The sequence below is a fragment of the Anopheles gambiae genome, chromosome 2 (assembly GCF_943734735.2).
Source record: "Anopheles gambiae chromosome 2, idAnoGambNW_F1_1, whole genome shotgun sequence".
In the NCBI taxonomy this organism is placed as follows: Eukaryota; Metazoa; Arthropoda; class Insecta; order Diptera; family Culicidae; genus Anopheles; species Anopheles gambiae.
Genome location: NC_064601.1, coordinates 6,881,432 through 6,900,000, shown reverse-complemented (window position 1 = coordinate 6,900,000; position 18,569 = coordinate 6,881,432). Strand labels below are relative to the sequence as shown.

Below are 18,569 nucleotides of genomic sequence, written 5' to 3'. Positions count from 1 at the left end.
CTCTGTTTTTTAATGTCTTGCAAGCCAGATGCAAGGGGGCGACGCCTGACGATGATAATTTACTGAATTGCTTACACAAATTCATTGTTTTGCACCCTCTCTGGGTAATTGGAATGTTTACGAATTTTGTTGGAATGTACGACGCATGCTATCTCTGATGTCTACTAACATTGGAAGCCATCGGCATAGCTTAGTAGATGTTTACAGTCCACAGTGGAGTGCTGTAAAAGGTATCAGTCATTAAGTGTTCAACCAATCCGCGTAACCTCGCGCTCGAAGGAGGAATCAACACCAAAACAAACAACACGGAAAGCTCTTAGTAGCCACAATAATCATTAAGTAATTGTCGTCACATTAGCGTCGTCACGCGTTACGGAGCGTTAGCATCGATCGATACGCGTTCAATGGTTCAAACCCGCACAGCGAACGAGTTGGCTCACGCGATCTTCGTTTTTGTCCCCGGAGGTGGACGCCATTTCCATTTCCCAACTCGGCCGCTAGAAAGACACCGATTAATACGAAGTTAGTGCGCACAAATTGTGCGTGCCACGGGCTCACTGCGGGATTAATTCAATATCACGCAGCTGGGAGCCGTCAGCATTGTGTTTCAGATCTCTGGACTACACGGCCGGGACCGAGACCACCTGCGAGGCGTCCTTTCATCGCTCGCTCCAGAAAAGCTATGATTAAAAACGCATAAATGCTACCCTTTGGCCTTTTGCTTTCTTTCCGTCCATCCCCGTCGTTTTGGAATACCCTGGGAACTTTGGCTAAGATGTACCACAAATAGTGCGCAAACAAAACATGCAACCTGTCGAACCGGGAGTGTGGCTCTTCGTCTGTCATTGTTGACTCCGTTGAGTGTTGCTGCTGGCTCCGGTGTTACCTCAGCCTGTGCGATACGTATCGGTGCTCGGCAGTGCAACAATAATTGCTATGCGTTTGAAGAGCTTTGCATTTGAAACGAGCATTAAAGTGCAGACAGCCTCGTCCCATATTGTCCCGACCCGGGGCCCTGTGGGAATTTGGGCAAAGACAGTAGCACCACTCACTCACTAACCTGGCAGAGTGCTCCACTCACCCCGCCCAAAAGCTGCGGAAATAAACGTAACGGCTTAATTTAAATGGTGGGTTTAGGTTTTAGTGCGCTGTTGAGACGAATGATTTAATGAAATTCCGGCCTGAAAAAGAGCCAGCAAGCCAGCATTTCCTTTGGAAATGGAAATGGAAACAACTCGACAGCGGGCCAAACAACCTCAAGAGGCAAACAGAAACCTCGAACGGTCATCCATTTGACAAAACACGTGTTATGGACGGTATTTTTCCTTCACTTTTTCATTTCTGCGAGCTGTAAGCGCTCTGTTTTGGAGCTCCAGGGAGAGCATGGAGATGGGAAGTACGCAAGCGATTAATTTGAATGTGGCGGCTTTTGTTGTTCACTGTTGCTGTTGAATTTTCATTTTATGGTCGCCCTTTTCTCAGGAGAATGCTCGTGCCTCGTGGCAGCAGCGTGTGTGTGTGTGTGTGCCTCTGTGCGGATCTACGCAGGGCGAGACTTTAATTGATCTCCAAAAACTTCCCGGGACAGTTTCGTGGAAGACTCGTAGGGTTGTTATCCAAAGCACACGACACACGACCAGGTGAGGCCCACCTTATCTAGGTCGTCCCTAATTTCCCTAATTCCTGTGTTGATTTCCTCCCCGAAAGGTGGTGTACAATGCACAGGTAAACATACGACTCAGTCTCCGAATTTATAGCTCCATGGGACGGAATTTACGAGCTCACAGAACTTCCCCATTATCAAATGTCCGTGATCTTGAATAGACGATCATTTGGCTATTTTCTTGAAACTGTCTGTATGTGTGTGTGTGTGTGTGATGTATTGGTCGCTGTCACCGAATGGCTTTTTTCTTTTCGATATCAACACATTCATCGCACCACATCGTTGGCCTCCTTCTTGCACACTCACCAGCGGAGAAAACTCGTCCGTCGTTTCCATTCTCACTTTCCATTCCGAAAGGTTTCGGATAGCGTCGCCGAAATGCACACCCCGCATTCTGACTCCTTCTGCCACAGTGCGTGCATGTGCGTGCGTGTGTACGTGTAATGAGCAGTTTTAAATTAAACTGCACCGGGATGCAGCTTGATAAACTGCGCTTCGGACGGTGTCGTTCAACCCGAAAGTGAAGAGTGGCGAAAAATCCACAGAGAGAGAGAAATTTGCCCAGCGGGCTTTTAATGGCGAGCTGGGGCGAGCCCTTATTTTCGGCGCACGTTGGGCATCGAATGCTCGGTATCGGCACATTCGGCACATTCCTTAGAGGGGAGATTGGTTTTTTTTACGACCCCAGTGACCGAGAATGTGAGACGATTAGCAGCGCGAAAGTTGCGTAGGGTTCGTGCAGTTGCGTTTTCGGCGGGTGCAAGTCTTTCCAAGGGGTTCACTTTTTTTTTACTTTAAAGCTACAACACACACTGAATGCATTCATATTACACCTGTATTACACCACTCCTAGGCTCTCTTTGGCATCAAATTGTTTATGCATTTTAATCAAAATCCCCAAAAAGCCGTTAAGCAACGCAGCCTGTAAAAGCTTCCTCATAAATGTTAATGTCCTCCTCATCTTCGATTGTTTATCTGCAGTTCACTCTCCTCACAGCCCCGTACGCACGGCATCGAACAGCATTGTAGCGCTGTTTGTCTGCTGCTGATGAGACAAAACTTTCAATTTTACATCCACCCACCCCTTCCTTCATCCCCGCTCCAGCACGATCAGCGGACATTCCATCAACCAGCGGCACACCTTCACCGATTTGTCCACTGTGTGTGTGTGTTTAAAGGGGACGCTTTCTTCAAAATCGCATTCCAATTCAAGCGGAAAAAGCATCGCACCTCCGGCGTTTAGCATTCGCCCCATTTGGTGCCGCACGACCCCCACCGTTGGGATGCATCATGTGCCTTGTGCTGCGTAGTGTTTGCACCTAATTTATGCTTATTTCCGATACAAACGGTTATTTTTGGTTTTGATTTCAAACGCGAGCGCAATGTGATTATATAGCTTTGAGGTTGTTTTTTTTTCGGGTCAGGAAGGTGTGGGCTCTGTCATCTTCGTATGCTGCTACGCAAATAAGACGAGGCGCCTTTGTTTCGGGCTGTGGATGTTGCTGCTCTGTAAAAAACAAAGGCAAACATGCCTCGGCAGCATACATGTCAAGCATACTGAGGGACCGGGGATGATGATACCCTCTCGCTAATAATGGGAAACTGATTACGAAAGCACGAGCTGTGCTGTACGCTCTCAAACGATTGGGGCGAAATGCACACACACACACACACAGCGTGAGACGCCATCGTGTCTGCGGACCGCTGGCGGAAGACGGAACAGCATGCTGTCCAAAATAGCGAATCCCTTCCTTGCCAGCGTTTCGTCACCGATGTGCGATCAAACTAGCACGATCACATGGCACCCATGCCATCCCCTATCATTCCTATACGATCCGACCTGCTGCATACTGCTTTTGTGCGCTGCATAATGCAGATGGTTGATGATGCATTGGGTAATCGACACCGACACCATCACGGTGGGAAAGCTGCGCGTTGTTCGAACTGCTGCCCTTTTACATATGCGCAGGGCCTTCGACATCGCCCGCGAGCATGATTGGGTGCGGGTGCGGAAAGAAAAGCAACACAGATTATGTGTGTGTGTGTGCCGAAGGGAAGCGGATGGAGCGGGCAGACATCTCAAATATTTTCCTTCACTTCGTTTGTTCCAGCCCCTTTCCAGCTTCCAGCTTGTTGATCGATTTCACGGTGTTTATACAGTTACTGGTGTAAAGCACGATCGGGTGTAAAGCCATCGGGAAGATGGTAGATGAAAAAACACATTACAAATGCACACTACAAAACGCAAATAGATTTCTACATTAATAAGGGAGGAGAGAAGTTCAGGAATCCATCAACTCTATTCGGTTGGGTCAGCTCAAAAGGGGAGAGAGAGAGATTTAATCCTCGCAGTAACGCCATCGTTGCCGTCTCATCCACTTCCAGGACTCGGTAGGCTCCAGTGCTCGAGCAGCAATCAATAAATAATTTTATCTGTTTTATGCGCCGGCTGACGGTGAAAGTTGTTATGCTCAGTGGGCCCGGCAGCTCCAGCCGAAGGAGCGATGACTCCTTTTGCCGTATCACACCGCATATCGACGTATTTATTGAGCAGTGTGCGGTGTTGCGCTGTGTTACCGCAGCTGGTTGGCCCTTTCTGTCTCACTGTCTTTGCTTTCCTATCAAGCCTTACACCCTCGGCGTGACATTCTGGAAGATGCTGTGCAACGATTCGATACCATCTGGCCGGTGCACTCGAGATGATGCAAAACGGTTGCACCCGCGTAATGCATCCCTAGGCTATTGGGCACTTTGGCTCTCGTAATTCCCTCCATCGAGCGATACTAATGATTGGGTTTCCGCCTGCTTAGGATCGCGAGGTCGGTGAACTAATTTCTACGCCAAGCGCGATAGGTGCAGATGACGATTTACATGTCAATTTACGATCGAAGATTTGCGCCTTGCATCTAATGGAGACGTTAGCCGCTTGGTAGCTCAATCGCTTGCAGAAGCTTGCACGGTACACGGACACAGGGAAAGTGAGCACAGTTTATGGTAATTTTGGCAATAAATTTTGCATTTCATTTCATCTTTCGATGGCTTCTGGGAAATGGGCTTTTCTACAATTTTAATAACCTATATGCTTGACAGTAAGAAGCCAATAAATATGAAATAAACTGTTTGAATAAAGAAATTCCTCTGGAAATCCCCATCTCGGCACACATGAACCCACTCAAGTGTCTAAAAAACCGATCGTGATGCTGATGGAATGTACCCCGATATGCTAAACTGGGCGTCTTCTCGGATCATTGAACTTTCGTCAACATCGCCAAACTTTCAGCTATCACGCGGTGAAGGCGAGACCGGCCACATAACAACACAGGCACAAACCCGGCCGCCGCCCCAGCGCAAAACCGGTAAGGAAACATGCTTCACCAGTTTGCGACTAGGCTGTGCTGAAAGCATAACTTTACAATCGTTTCGCCATGACGAACGCCGCGCCAAAAAGGCATCTCGATGTCAGAGAACGAGGAAGCGAAACACCGTCCCCAGAAACAAAAAAGCAAACCTCCACACGCTGCGATGCGATGCCGAAAATAGGTCACTCACCGATGCCCGCAGGGTTAATTTCCGAACCGAACGCACTCGGAACGCCGCTCTGCCCTCGCCAGGCGCAAGTGCGGAGCTGTGGAGGAGCCGTTGCGAAAACTATACTTTCAACCCGACCACTTTCATCATCATCGCAGCGCATCGGTTCGGTTCCTTAATCTTGTCCAGCTAGTACGTATCGTACGGACGCGGTCGGTTCGGTCGCAAGGATGAGCAAAGGAAGGTTGGACAGGGCTGCTGATGGTATGCGGAAAAGGAGAGACCCCGGGGGGAGCGATAGGAGGCAGGAAAACTTTTCCTTTCTTGTCACTTTCATTCCCATTCCCAGTAGGGTGGTGTGTGTGTGTTTATGCTTTTGTTTGCGATCACTCCCTATGATCATTCGCGCTGTTCCCGTCGGGGGGGTTGCTGAGATTTGCACAGCATATTTTCACTACACCACCGCATCACACACACACACATGTGGTCGAGGAAAGACGATTAGCACACGCCATCAGCACTCGGCGCAACCCTTGTAGATGACCATGGGGGTGAGATTAAAGCCGTGGCTAAATCTTTCTGCGACAAAACAGGAAAAAACGCATGCCATAGCGGGAGTGACTGACACGAAAGCGCGAGAAATTAGTGTCAATGTTTGCTGTCGAACGGAATGGAGGTCAATGATAAAAAAACGGTGATGCGGTGTGGTGTTTGGAGACGGAATGATTTTACGATAATTATGTTAAGCTAATCATTTTAAGGTGCTTTGCGGTCAAAGCATAGACGAACAATTTTAATCCAATTTGCTCCCCAAAAAGTGTCGGCACCTTAGGTTATAGATTAACAGACGGCTCCTGCATTATTAATGTTGCATTAAAATTACAAAATGATTCTGATTCGTAAGCTCCTTTCTTTCAGTCGGAAACATTTCAAGCTAATCGCCCGGAACCGTATCAACTAGAACACTCATTAACCAACTTCACTAAATTCGCTAACTCATTAGACGCGATTTGCCCATTTCTGTGTACCTCAACTTCCGCGATCGGAGCTACCAAAAGGCTCCAAATTCATTCCACCCAGCTCCAAATTAATAAAAGCTTCCAGCAGATGCATTAGGGCCGGCGAAGCCTTTCCCTTCCGGGACCGAACTCATCTGCCAGGATGGTCGCGTTTTCGCTCCTCATTAACCTTCTAGTCCAGCTTCGACGCGTCCCGTGTCTGTTTACCGTCAGCATCGTCAATCAGCCCCAAAATACCTCCGATCAGTGATTCGAATTAAGTTTATAACCCTTTTCTCAGCCCCTCTACTAACCTTAATTTCGTCGCCTGCAACACTTTAAAAATCTTCCCCACTCCCTCTCGTACACGTAGACTCTCTACGAGGTGCGCTCGGGATGGGATCTTAACCTCCAATATCTAATCCATCGGGGCATCGATTTAGCGAGATAGAGAAACGGAGTCAGCTGGCAAAAGCCTAGGCTAGAATGGCTTATCCGGTGCTCGGGAACGGGCCAGCACAGGCCACCGTGGTAACGAGCGCCCGGCGAAAGGCACCGAGGCGAGATTGATTGAATTTAATTGCCCCCTAGCGATAACATTAGTTCGCTGTCGGCTAATAATCACCCTAGCCGCGCAGGTCGCGTTGAGCTGAGGGGTGAAAATTTGAATGCACCGGGGACACCGGGGAAAGCCACGGTCCCGGTTTCGGATGCACATTTCTCGCACCCGGTGCCAAACGAATCGCCGTGTGTGTTTGTATGCCGGCTACTGACCCGCGGGGCGGCCGTTCGTAGCGCGTTATCGGGGGTTCGCGCTCAAGAAAACAAGTGCGTGCGCACCGATGACTGCTTGTAAACATGACGCTTCTAATGAAGATGCTGTCCATACGCTGCCCATGCACTTGCAACGCGTGCAGGAATTTGCATGCAACGCATGAGACGGAGGGCTGCATCACACACAGACACAGAGCCACCGCAGAGCTGGTGCCGTTCCGTGCAGCTCGCAAACCGGTCAATAACGACTCCGAAACTTCTTCGGCCTGCCCCGTGCATCACCGGCAGAGGAAGGAGTAAATTAAATTTATCGATCGCGGAGGCTGCACTTTATCACCGGCGGTACAAAACGATCGCACCGACCGAAACGGAAGCATCGGACCAGTCCAAGGGACGGGAAGGGACCAGATCTTACCGGAGAAGCTGCATGGGGCTGGGCGACGGTAATTAAATCACTTTCACATGACGACGTTCGGGCTGCTAACGCAACCGCGCTCATCTTGCGGGAGCTCGAGGGCCGACCTTTTGCACCGACCCGCTGGCAGGCATCGCCGATGCATCGACGAATTGCACGAGCCTGGGCACGCAGCGAAAGCGAAAGGCGATGCAACGCGGTAGCTCGTGTGCCGGACGATCGTGTGCCGGAATGCAGTTAATAACTCGGAAGGGTCCATCGTCTGGGCTGTTGAACTCGAAGGTGTGAGATTCGGTTCGCGGCGGGAAGCCGTGAGGTCGGATAGTCGGACGAGCCGAACCCTAATGCTAATGAGACGCACTTTGCATAACCTCTCTAATGTCGTTCGTAAACATGGTGTCAGCCAAGTCGTTTATCTTCACAGGTAGGTCCTGCGGTCTGTGATTATCGTATTAGCTGAGGTGCTCGCGAATAGCAGCGAGAAGAAGCGCCAAATAGCAACAGGAGGTCTTTCGGATGTTACATATGCTGGAACAAATTTCGATGAGGTTATCTTATCAAGATGGAATGGTGGTTGCTTGATGATTAGCTAATCATATGACCTAAGCCCTAATATTCCTCAAAATTACATTCACAACGGTTAGGTGCTGCTTGTTGGCAAGTACTCATGCATTTCATTTCAGGAATTTCTCTACTGATATTGTTGAGTCAACATCTCTGGTAGTTATCACAAGTACTATCTTGAATGGTTCAATATCTCCGAGTTGCATTCAAAGTAATCAGGGGTTGAAAAGAAAAGTTCAAATGTTTGGAGTTGGAGTCTTCTCGTAACTTGAAGATGTCCAAACATATCTTGGAGGTTTGCAGTCTCATGCTCTTAAGCAACTGAATCGTGTTGCTAGAATTTCATCATAAAAGATCTTGACAGATAAATCATAATTTTCTTCCAACATCAATATCAATTCACTCGGATCCAAATCTCACGGGAATCTCGATAACTAGCCCCCTCTATCCATTGCATGAGAAACGTTACGAGAAGCCAATTGACAGGTAATGATATTAAAAACCCACATCAAACCTTCCCCCTTGCTTCGGCTAACGATCAATGCATGTTGTTGAACTTTGCCGATGCAACACCGCTCCATGAGAGCTCACCTTTCCTCCGGTCGCTTTGGAAATCCATATTCATAACCCGGTGCCTGTCTCATCTCGAGTGGCCTATGCGAGACGCATTAAAGCAGCGGGCTCCACAAAAGGAACCGATTCGACGAGGTGATCGCCAGCACTTGAGCCACGCAAGTGATAGCGAACGCTGCTAGCAAGAAGAAGAAGGGATTCGCGCCTTAATCTCCCTTTGATGACCACCATCGATGTCGGGCGCGATGATCTTTATCACGCAGCACGGCGGGTAAGGTGGCCACTACCATCGGTGACGTGTGGTGCCTCCGACTGCTGACAAAACAGACGAGTTTTCACTTTCAAGCACTCGCACGTGAACCCGTTTCCATCGCGCATCGTTTTCGTCTTGTGTGGGATGTGAGGGAATCGATCGCATATGAGCGCAGATCGAGAGGTGATCGCGATCGGGACCGTTTTTCCTATTCGCAAGAAAATCCTGAAAGAGAAAGTTACTCGATGTGATGTTGTTGTTTTTTGTGTTTTTTTCTTTCTCTCTCTTCTTTGCACACATTAGCGTGGATGCAATGCGTTGAGCAATCGTAAACAGCGCGACACCTAGTTTGGAGTGTTGTACCGGTGTGTGAGAAGTTATTTATTGCACGCTTAAGCTAGCCGAAACATTTACATTAACATTTTCCCGCATCTTCCGTGTTGCGTTTCCAGTTCAGTATGAAGCAACACCGAGCCCTTTTGTGGAGCCGGTGTAACATTGTAATCGTAACGTCTGTGTTTAGAGATATGACCGTAACTCCGTTTGCGAGTCCGGCAACGTTCGAACCTGATCCAGTTGCCTTATTCAGTAATATCAATGAGTAATATCTAACCTAACAAAACCAAAAATTAAATCGAACTATCACGCACACGGATGTGCACTTTGCTTGGAAACGAACCTGGGAATTCAACTAAAATGAGTAAGTAGTATGGAGTCACACGAGAGGAGGAACCAGCTCGACTGTGCAGATCTTGAAGATGAGAACTGTGTACTTGCAAGTACTACCTGTTTGTTTGATTTCCTAACCTGTCTCCAACGGTGCCACAGTATTGTATGGTCAAACCATAAGACCTAACATACCTTCCAGCCGTCCCGGTTCACCTGAACGAGGTCTCATCTCTTCACGCCTGCACCTCATGTTAAAGGTTAACACTTGTACACACATTCAATCTTTAGAAGGGGGGTGGGAAGAAAGTGACCGTTGCCCGTCCCGGTGACTTACTCCTGCACGGTGAATGTCAACTGCTTTCCGGTGCGTGACTCGAACCGGTTCGGCGTCTTGATGTCCAGTATGGCGATGATGGCGATGGTCAGCCCGATCAGCATGAAGGACGTGACGAAGATGCCGGACAGGATCGGTGCCGTGGTGAACCCAACGCAGTCCCAGGCGCTGTCAAACTTCGTTTTCCCTTCCAGGGCCGGCTGAACCTGTCGAATGACAAAGCGGGTTGTTATTAGCTTCGTTTCGCAAACAGGAACCACCAAACCTAACCCCAAACAAATCCCACCAAACACGGAAAACGCTGCCCAATTTCACGTCCCATCGTTGCGGAAATGTTGCGTAACGTAGTTGCAATTTCAGCAGTCGACTGGCGCTTAGTGCCCGCGAAAGGGACACGAGGGTGGGGTTTCTTTTTATTATGAGTTTAAATTTGAGCATTTTCAGCTCGAGCTAATGAAGTACCGCCGGCACACATATAGACCCGGTTGTCGATGGCGCGCGCGGTGAGATCAGTTTTGATGGTGTCTTTGCCTTCGGTTACGCAAAGTCTGCCTCTCTTCCTAGGGCAAAACATTCGCACAATGTGAACGGAAAGTAGTTTTGATTGATTTTACAACTCTTGTTAAGCGGTTTTAAGTAGTCGGGCTAACGCGAAAGAAAGCTGGTTTTTTTACGGTAACGATGTCAATAAAATATGCAAAGTTTGTTATCTCGTTTACCGTGCGCGGTTGATTTGAGTGTGAAGACTTTCTAGCCCGCTTGTCGATAGCACAATAAAAGATTAATTTCATCTTCACCAATTGGTGCAATTTGGAGGTGATGCAGGCACATCAAACATAAGGCAATCCTATTTGAATCCAGCTCGTCTGGGACATTGCTTAATGGAGAAATGCACAATCGATGTACAAATGGAGTACCAAGCAACATTTCTTTGCAACCAAACCGATCCTCTCACATTTCTTACCGCTATGTGCGTCACATGCGTTCTGATAAAAATAGTCATAAAAAAATATGTTTACATTGTACTGCGAAACCATCGCCTTGGAGTCACATGCCAGTCGCATTCCATGCGCGATGCACGATTATTACACCTGCGACCCACTAGAGACGCCAGCCAATTGCTCCAGTTTTCTTTTCTCACCTATCGCTTTGGTTGTTTTTCTTTTCTTTTTTTGCTGTGTCTACGCTCATCTTCTTCAGACACAGCCGTTTCTCATCATGCTGTACATCAACCACCACCACCCATGACGTGCAGATGGATGGCCGATTGGAAGGAAGCAACAATCACATACGGGCGCCATAAAGCGCCGAGTCGAGTCGTTTGTTTACATACAAAAAACAGCAACCCAACGTACAGATGCGTATGCGTACACTTGTGAGATTTAATAGGTAAATTATAAGCGTAAATTCAATCACCTACTTGCAAGTAGGGTAGCGTGTTTCGGGGTGTGGTAGGTTTGGCCAGTCTCTCACAATAAACACGCACGATTGTTGTCTGATTAAATTCCTATCAACGCTGCATTACACAACCAACGGCGGGTGTATTGATTACACAAATGCATCGTGTTCATCTTTTTCCCCCGCTTACCTGAATGTTCTCCAGCGTCAGAATGGTGGTGCCATTGCGGAATACCAGCTGGCGGGCGCAAGAGTACGATGCGCCCAGCGGTGCGTACGGGGCCTTACCCTCCAGTTCCAGCGTCGTATCGAGCGACTTGGCACCGTCCTTGCTCTTCGTGTCCATCACAAATACATCCACCTTGGACATGGACCAGTACCCGGCATCCATATCGAAGCGGAACTTGAGTGTGAGCTTGTGAGATAGAAATGGATTCATTACATCAGATCTGCATGATCTATTCAAGAGACATCCTTACCTTCGTCGAATCGTCCACCTTGAAGGTGACAATCATCTTACTCTCGCGCTCCCGGGCATCGTACGTGGCGAGCGTGTGCTTGTCCAGCACGTGCGTCGTCTCACCCTCGTCCGAATCGTTCAGCATCTTCAGCACCGGCGGCCCGGTCATGTACAGGATCGCCTTGCCGGGCACATTGTACAGGGAGTCGGCAATTTCCGGCTCGTCCGTCGGGCTGCCGGGCGTGGTGCTGGTCGAGTAGAGGTCATCGCCACCCTTCGCCTCACGCTTGTGCAGTACGTGCGGCTCTTCCCACTGGTTGGCCAGTATGCCCAGCACCTTCCGCTCGCCGTAGTTCTCGGTGGAGTCGCGGAACAGTGCGGACAGTTCCACATCCTGCTGGGACGGTGAGCCAACCAGATTGATAACCTGCGGATAGGGAGAGACACATACAAAAAAACACCCCATCACAAGTTGGCATACAGTCAACGCCACTAGCGTCATCTATGAGGTCACATGAGATTCTCTCTCTCTCTCTCTCACTCACTCGCTCTCACCCCGCACTACAGTGCACTTTTCGCTTACCTCAGCGTTCACGTTGTAATCGAGCGGGTTGGAGCTCAGCATTTGCTGCGGGCTGTACATGTACTCGTACTTCTCCACGATCCGCTTGAACGTGGGGAAACTGTCCGCCGACAGTTTGGTGGTGCCGTTGCGTAGAAAAACCACCACCGCGGCCGCGTTCGAGTACAGATCCCGCAGCATCTTGTCGTCCACCTCGGCCAGGGCCGGGCTCTGCAGGTCCTTCAGATCGTCCAGGCCCCAAAATAGGAACGGCCCGCTGTAGTAGGCGCTCGAACTTTGCACCAGCGTCACGGCCAGCGCCAACGCCAGCAGCTGCACCCGGAGAAACATGGTTGGCACTGCCTAACGTGGTTTAACCTTAACTGCTTAATTGATTTGTCCCCGGGGTATTAATTGATAGTCGAATGGAATGCCACACGTAACTCGAATTTTGTCGTAAGAATGGGCAACAACACCGCAGCACTAGCGAGCTGATGTGACAGAAAATTCTGAACGCAAAAGCGACAGGAACGGGTCGATATTTTACTCTCCTGTTTTGCTTGTGGTGCGAGAATTTCGCGAGAGCGGTGACGGAGACGGCTTGGGAACGCATGCGCGCAATCGGTCGCCGTCCAGGGGTGGTTTTTTCGGTGAAAGGGCATGGAGTGGATGGTACCACGTGCTCTTGTTTACAAACAATGTTTTGAAAGATGCTTAATTGAAGGCAACAGGCACAAAGTTAATTGATTTTAATAGCTTTGTATGCATAGTCCGGGAAAAATAAAAAAATGGGAATCACGTCTTTTTAATGTTTTTTTTTTTAAATTTTCTTTTCATTGAACCAGTTGGTATACTTTTTAAACTGTTTTAAAATCGTTATCACTTTTGTCACACAAAATTAACGAGCTTCCCTTTTCAACATTTTCAAACGCCACGTGCTATGAACTTCCCTTTTCAAAACGACCGTTGCAAACGTCACAGCAGCTAACGCATCGTAACGCTTCTCGAAACCCCGCACAGGGAAGAAAAAGCAGGCCAAAGCGAAATCGACAAGAAAGTGTAGGAACCAAAACAAAACCACCCTCCGCATTATTACAACCCCCAGCAACAGCACCATCAAACCCTCCACACCAGAAGAACCGGTTTTACGCACGAAAAAGCACGCGCTCCGTCTCGACGATCAAGTCCACGATCGGGCGCGAAAAGAAACCGCCGCAAGGCGGAGAGAAAGTGTACGCAACAAGCAAAATGTGTGAGCCGGAGAGCCCACCGAGAGAACAGTACGAAGAGAGGCTTTTCAATCCGTCACCGACCACCGTACGGGTGAGTCAGACTGTGGCTGCGGCTGAGAATCGAAGCAAACACAGCACGCAGTAAGCGGATCGTGTGACGCTCGTGTCTGTCACTTTGGGGCCGGTTTTCTGGGGCGTTGGTAGCAAAACAATAGCGAAATCGGTATACCAGGTGAAGCTCGGAACATTTGTTACATAAATGTGAACTAACACTGGTGTGCAGAAAACAGTGCAAAAGACATGAAGCTCTCGGACGCGTATGAAGCGAGATCTCGCTCGTTTGTACTGCTGTCCGTAGCGGTGCTACTTCTGGTTGGTGAAGGTAAGTGAATGGTCAATAGTGGCGCGCTCTGACGTCGGTGTGCCACGTTAGCTGTTTCTGTGCCCGCGTTTTCTGCTTCTGCTTCGCATGACTGAGGCCTATGGAATGTACGGCTCTGATATTCCATTCTCCCTTCTCCTATTGCTCTCTTCCGGTCTGCAGCTCGAGGGTTAAACCTGGTGGCGCATATCTCCCAGCGCGGACTGCATGGAGAGATTGCCTTCTCGCAGCACAGCGACCGGCAAGTATTGATTGCATCCGAGCTCGAGACAACGCTCCAATATCCGGAACAGGCGTGGAGCTGGGGCGTCTACCAGCTGCCCGTCGACTACACGATCGTAGATCCGCAGGAACGCTGCCAGCTCGCACGACTCGGTGAGCAGCTGTGGTCGTTTGACGATGACTTGGGCTATTTGATGCTGCCGGGCAATGAGTCGACCACCTGGCTGAACGACATCTCGCTTACCGGCGAGAAGGGCCTGTGGGGCAAATCGCTCGTCCTGTACGATCCGACCATCAACGTGCGGATCTGTGCGACGATTGTGACGCGCGATGGCTCGCAGGACCACCTGGCCGAGGCACGCTTCTCCAGCCCCATCACCGGATCCATCTATTTCCGCTGGCTGGCGGCAAAGGAATCGAACCACTCGGACACACTGATCCATACCAACCTGTTCCACATACGCGATCAGTCGCGGAAGATGGGCAGCCCAGCCTACACCGAGCACGTGTGGAAGATTTACGTGACGGACATTTTTGAAAGTGAGGCACAGAATGCGGAAGAAAACTGTAACAAGCTGCAGCTGGTGTTTGATCCACAAAATCGCGGTGCGGGCAATGCCATCGGTGACATTGATGGTCGAGTCGGTCCGCTGCGCATCACGACGAACGCACGGCAGAATCAGTACCCGCAGCTCTTCCACGACCATAAGCTCGTTCTGCTGCCGAGCGATCTTTATGGGCCGTCGCGCAAGCTGTACGTCGTGGTGTTTGATCCAACTCATCCGGATACGTTTCTGGCCTGTGCCAAGATTCGACACCAGAAGCCGAGAACCGCTCGCGCTCTGGTGGATGGCGGTGGCATGCGAGGAGATATGCGCTTTACTCAACGATCCCGGTTCGAGCCTACGTGGATCCAGGCCAGCTTCGGAGCAGCCAGCAATGAGTCCGCGGCCAACATTAACTACGCCAAAGATGTCTCTAGCTTCCGGATCAATCAGCTTCCTCTGGAAGCTTACGCCGGTCCGGAGGAACGCTACTGTCTAACAGGTGGTGGCGTCTTCAACCCGACCGGAATTGCCGAGAAAGATAAGCCACCGCCTGGCTATGGTACGCAAGATCAGTATCCGGTCGGTGATCTTAGTGGAAAACTGTTGAATAGAAACAAAAAAGAGTCGCATTCGTTTTATCTGCCCGGTTCCAGTGCGGAGCTGTCAGGACTTTATTGGGACACATTTTTACCTCTTCAAGGACCGAACGCAATCACCTTCCGTAGCTTCTCCGTACAGCGCTACAATCGAACACTTCCAACAAACATCACCGAAGCCCCGTGGGCCTGTGGAACGGTGGCGCTGTACGAGTTCAATCGGCCTTATCAGGTGCCAATTCTAACGGCCCAGGTCCTGTACCGGTACCCCATCGTGGGTCGCATCCTGTTCCGACAGGTGAAGGATGAACATTGGTCGGAGACGGCCGTCATCTTCGAGTATCTGATCCATGCGGACGGCTCGAATGTCAACAAAACGGCCGATCATCGGTGGGCTATTACGGATGAACCGCCGGGGAAGGATTTCTACGATTGGCAGAACCGCTGCGTGAGTGCTGGTGGAGTGTACAATCCGTTCAAGGCTGCCCCACTCATGGGGAAAGGATGGGAAGAGATTTGTACCGGGTCTTCCGTAGAGTTGTGCCGGGTTGGTGATCTTTCGAACCGGTTGGGAGCACTGGCAATCGCTGGACATAAGCGAGAGGCGACAGAGATTAGTAGGAAAATGTTTATCGACGTGAATCTGCCGTTGAGTGGACCTGCTAGCATTCTTGGCCGATCGTTGGTAATCTTTGATGATAACGGACCGAAAGCGCGCGGTGAGCGTCTTGCCTGTTCAGTGTAAGTTATTGGAAGCGATCTCTTATGATTTTCGAGGAAAGTTTTGTGATTCTATTTATTATTTCTTTGCAGCATTGGAGGATATCATCGCCGAAAGGTAGTCGCCAGAGATTGGTACTCCAATGGTGATTTGTTAACGATCAAGGGGAAGCTGGAGCTGGTACAGCAATCAGAGTACGATCTTACGAACGCAGAAGTTGATTTCAAGGGACTAGATCAAAACAGTGGCTATCATGTGCATGTAGTAAGTACAGAGTCTGCTAAATGTATTTCCGTTTTATTTATTACTAAACTTCCCTCCACACAACAGGCCCCCGTAGAAGGTGATCTAGAGTTCCCGTGCGAAGACTCCACCGTGTACGGACACTGGAACCCAAGAAACGTTGAGCCCAAACAATCACCACCCCCGGCAATGGGCAGCACGGATCAGTACGAGCTCGGAGATCTTAGTGGCAAGTTTGGAACACTGGATGGAGTGACCATGTACGAGCAGGCGTACAATGACACACGGCTGCCACTGTTCGGGTACGAGAGCATTATCGGCCGTTCGATAGTGGTGCACAAAAAGGAAAAGAACCGGCGCTGGGCCTGCAGTACACTGGAGCGTGGATACAGTCCGAACGAGGCGCGTGAGATACGAGCAATTGCCTCGTTTCATCATCCGGCCGGCTTTGCTTACGGGTACATACGGTTCACGCAGCTGATCGGTAATGATAACAGCCAGAGTGACACCATCATTGAGGTGAAGCTGCGCTACCCCGGTAAGCATGATCGCAATGTGACGCACAACCACAACTGGCACATCTGGGTGAACCCAGTCGGCGTGGATGCAACCGTTCAGCAGGTGGAAACGCGCTGTGTAGCGGCGGGATATGTGTGGAACCCTTACTACACACAGCTAGCAGATCCTTTAAATGTAAGTATCTTTGCATTTTTCTTCATTGGGTAGTGTAACAGTTTTTCAAAAAATACATTTTCTTTCTTATAGCAAGAGCTGTACAAGCAAGAATGTGGACCCGATAATCCACTGCGCTGTTACGTAGGCGACGTAGGCGCCCGTCTTGGTCCCATCTCGATCGGTAGCCGGCGGCAGGTATTTACCGACAGCAATTTCCCCCTGGAAGGTACGGTCAGCGCACTCGGCCGATCGATCGTCATTTTTGGGGCCGAGTTTTCGGGCCACCGGTTCGCCTGTGCCAAGATCGAGCCCGATCATGACATTGTAAAGTACATTAACCTGAAGAAACCGCCCCGGTTCGTGGTGGCACAGTTTCTCGAAGACGTGCGGCACGTAATGGGCCTGCCCGAATGGATGCTGGCGATCGATTCGCGCAGCACCAAGTCGCTGCACAATGACGCCTGCATTCAAATGATCGTTCACTTCAAGGGACCGGCCGCGCACAAGATAGAGCAAGACTTTTCGCGACTGCTCGCGGTTGGGCGGCTCGATTCGCCGAGCATCTACATCCCCGGGTACGATAATAGCAAGCGCAAGCGGACGCTCTCCTACCGAACGTGTGGGGTTCGCGATCCGAACGAAAAGAGTGCAAAAACGCTGTTCGGAAGTAGTGGTTCGATGCGCAATTTACCAGCAGGTTTGGGGGTGTTGTTAGCGTTTGCGTTTGTGAGATTATATAGCCAAGCTATGGTTTAGTTGTAGGAGCTCGCTTATTGCGCGCACTCTGTACATGTTCCTTTAGATTCTGCGCTTAAATCAATTATTTTTAAATAGATAGCTCCTTGAGTCTGTCCAAACACTCATCTTCCATGTTTGTAAGATCAACGGGATCGAATAAATGAAATAAGAGCTTTCTTTGACGTTAGCCTAAATGTATGCTTCCTCGTGCACAAGCTTCAGTAGCTATGAATTTTAACTTTTTGAACTTTGAACTTTAGAGCTTGTCTGTACACTGCTATGGAACAGACGGAGAGTTCTTAGAAATCCGGTTAAAAATAGAACAAGACATGATTTTCCTAACTATATAACTGGTAAAACTGGTTACTTATCTACTATCTACTTACACACATCCCTTCCAAGATCTCTTATCAAACGTTGATAGTTCTATACTGAAGATATTATCCCTCAATTGTTGACATTCTCAGACACTAATGCATCGCTCACAAGCAATTATAATAAGACATCACCCTAACAAGAGCTCGAATATCTCTAAAAATAGATTGAGCTAGCAGCAGGAGCCACCTTGTGGCAAAATAAAATAAACTGGCCTTTGGTTGGTTGTTTGGTTTTTGCTCTCATTCCTGATGTTCTTTAATTGCTCTTCTTCACATTCTCTCTTCTTAATGCTAGCTTCTATTGGTTTAGTATCTGTCCCATTAAACGTGTTTGCTTCGCGATCTTTATTTGGTGTTGTTGTTGATGATGTTGTTGCTGTTGTTGTTGTTGTTGATGTTGTTGTTGCTATCAATGTTCATGTTGATGGTATCTTTTCTTCCTTGATCTGGACACACTGTGGCCATTGTATCTCACAACCCTCCGTCACCTAGACCAGTGACGGTGGTGATGCACACGGCACAACAAGCTTAGGGCCTCCGAGGTCAATAAAAAAAAAGAACACAAACATAACTACAAACACAAAACATAGGCGCAAAACAAAAACGATCGAATGACAGTGTGTGTATAGTAAAAAAAAAAGACG

At 49.2% G+C, this 18,569-nt stretch overlaps 2 protein-coding genes across 2 annotated transcripts; one reads left to right on the top strand and one right to left on the bottom strand.

The window, feature by feature from the left end:
* Nucleotides 1-9,116: 9,116 nt before the first annotated feature.
* Nucleotides 9,117-12,764, bottom strand: LOC1281550 (uncharacterized). Its single transcript, XM_321475.6, has 4 exons — nucleotides 12,213-12,764; nucleotides 11,649-12,056; nucleotides 11,360-11,584; nucleotides 9,117-9,977 (listed from the first exon to the last, which is right to left on the bottom strand). The coding sequence occupies exons 1-4, from the start codon at nucleotides 12,540-12,542 to the stop codon at nucleotides 9,768-9,770; spliced, it is 1,173 nt and encodes a 390-aa protein (XP_321475.6). The 5' UTR covers nucleotides 12,543-12,764; the 3' UTR covers nucleotides 9,117-9,767.
* Nucleotides 12,765-13,473: 709 nt separating this feature from the next.
* Nucleotides 13,474-18,485, top strand: LOC1281551 (uncharacterized). The gene is made up of 5 exons (XM_061650978.1): nucleotides 13,474-13,805; nucleotides 13,968-15,912; nucleotides 15,985-16,156; nucleotides 16,223-16,828; nucleotides 16,901-18,485. The coding sequence occupies exons 1-5, from the start codon at nucleotides 13,724-13,726 to the stop codon at nucleotides 17,564-17,566; spliced, it is 3,471 nt and encodes a 1,156-aa protein (XP_061506962.1). The 5' UTR covers nucleotides 13,474-13,723; the 3' UTR covers nucleotides 17,567-18,485.
* Nucleotides 18,486-18,569: the final 84 nt, after the last annotated feature.

Excerpts from the sequence above, each read along its gene's own strand:
- LOC1281551 (XM_061650978.1), top strand. The coding sequence starts at position 13,724 with ATGAAGCTCTCGGACGCGTATGAAGCGAGATCTCGCTCGTTTGTACTG. Across the intron at positions 13,806-13,967 it reads GCTACTTCTGGTTGGTGAAG|CTCGAGGGTTAAACCTGGTG; the intron begins GTAAGTGAATGG and ends TCCGGTCTGCAG. Across the intron at positions 15,913-15,984 it reads GAGCGTCTTGCCTGTTCAGT|CATTGGAGGATATCATCGCC; the intron begins GTAAGTTATTGG and ends ATTTCTTTGCAG.
- LOC1281550 (XM_321475.6), bottom strand. The coding sequence starts at position 12,542 with ATGTTTCTCCGGGTGCAGCTGCTGGCGTTGGCGCTGGCCGTGACGCTG. Across the intron at positions 11,585-11,648 it reads AGGTGGACGATTCGACGAAG|CTCACACTCAAGTTCCGCTT; the intron begins GTAAGGATGTCT and ends CTATCTCACAAG. Across the intron at positions 9,978-11,359 it reads TGACGCTGGAGAACATTCAG|GTTCAGCCGGCCCTGGAAGG; the intron begins GTAAGCGGGGGA and ends GTCATTCGACAG.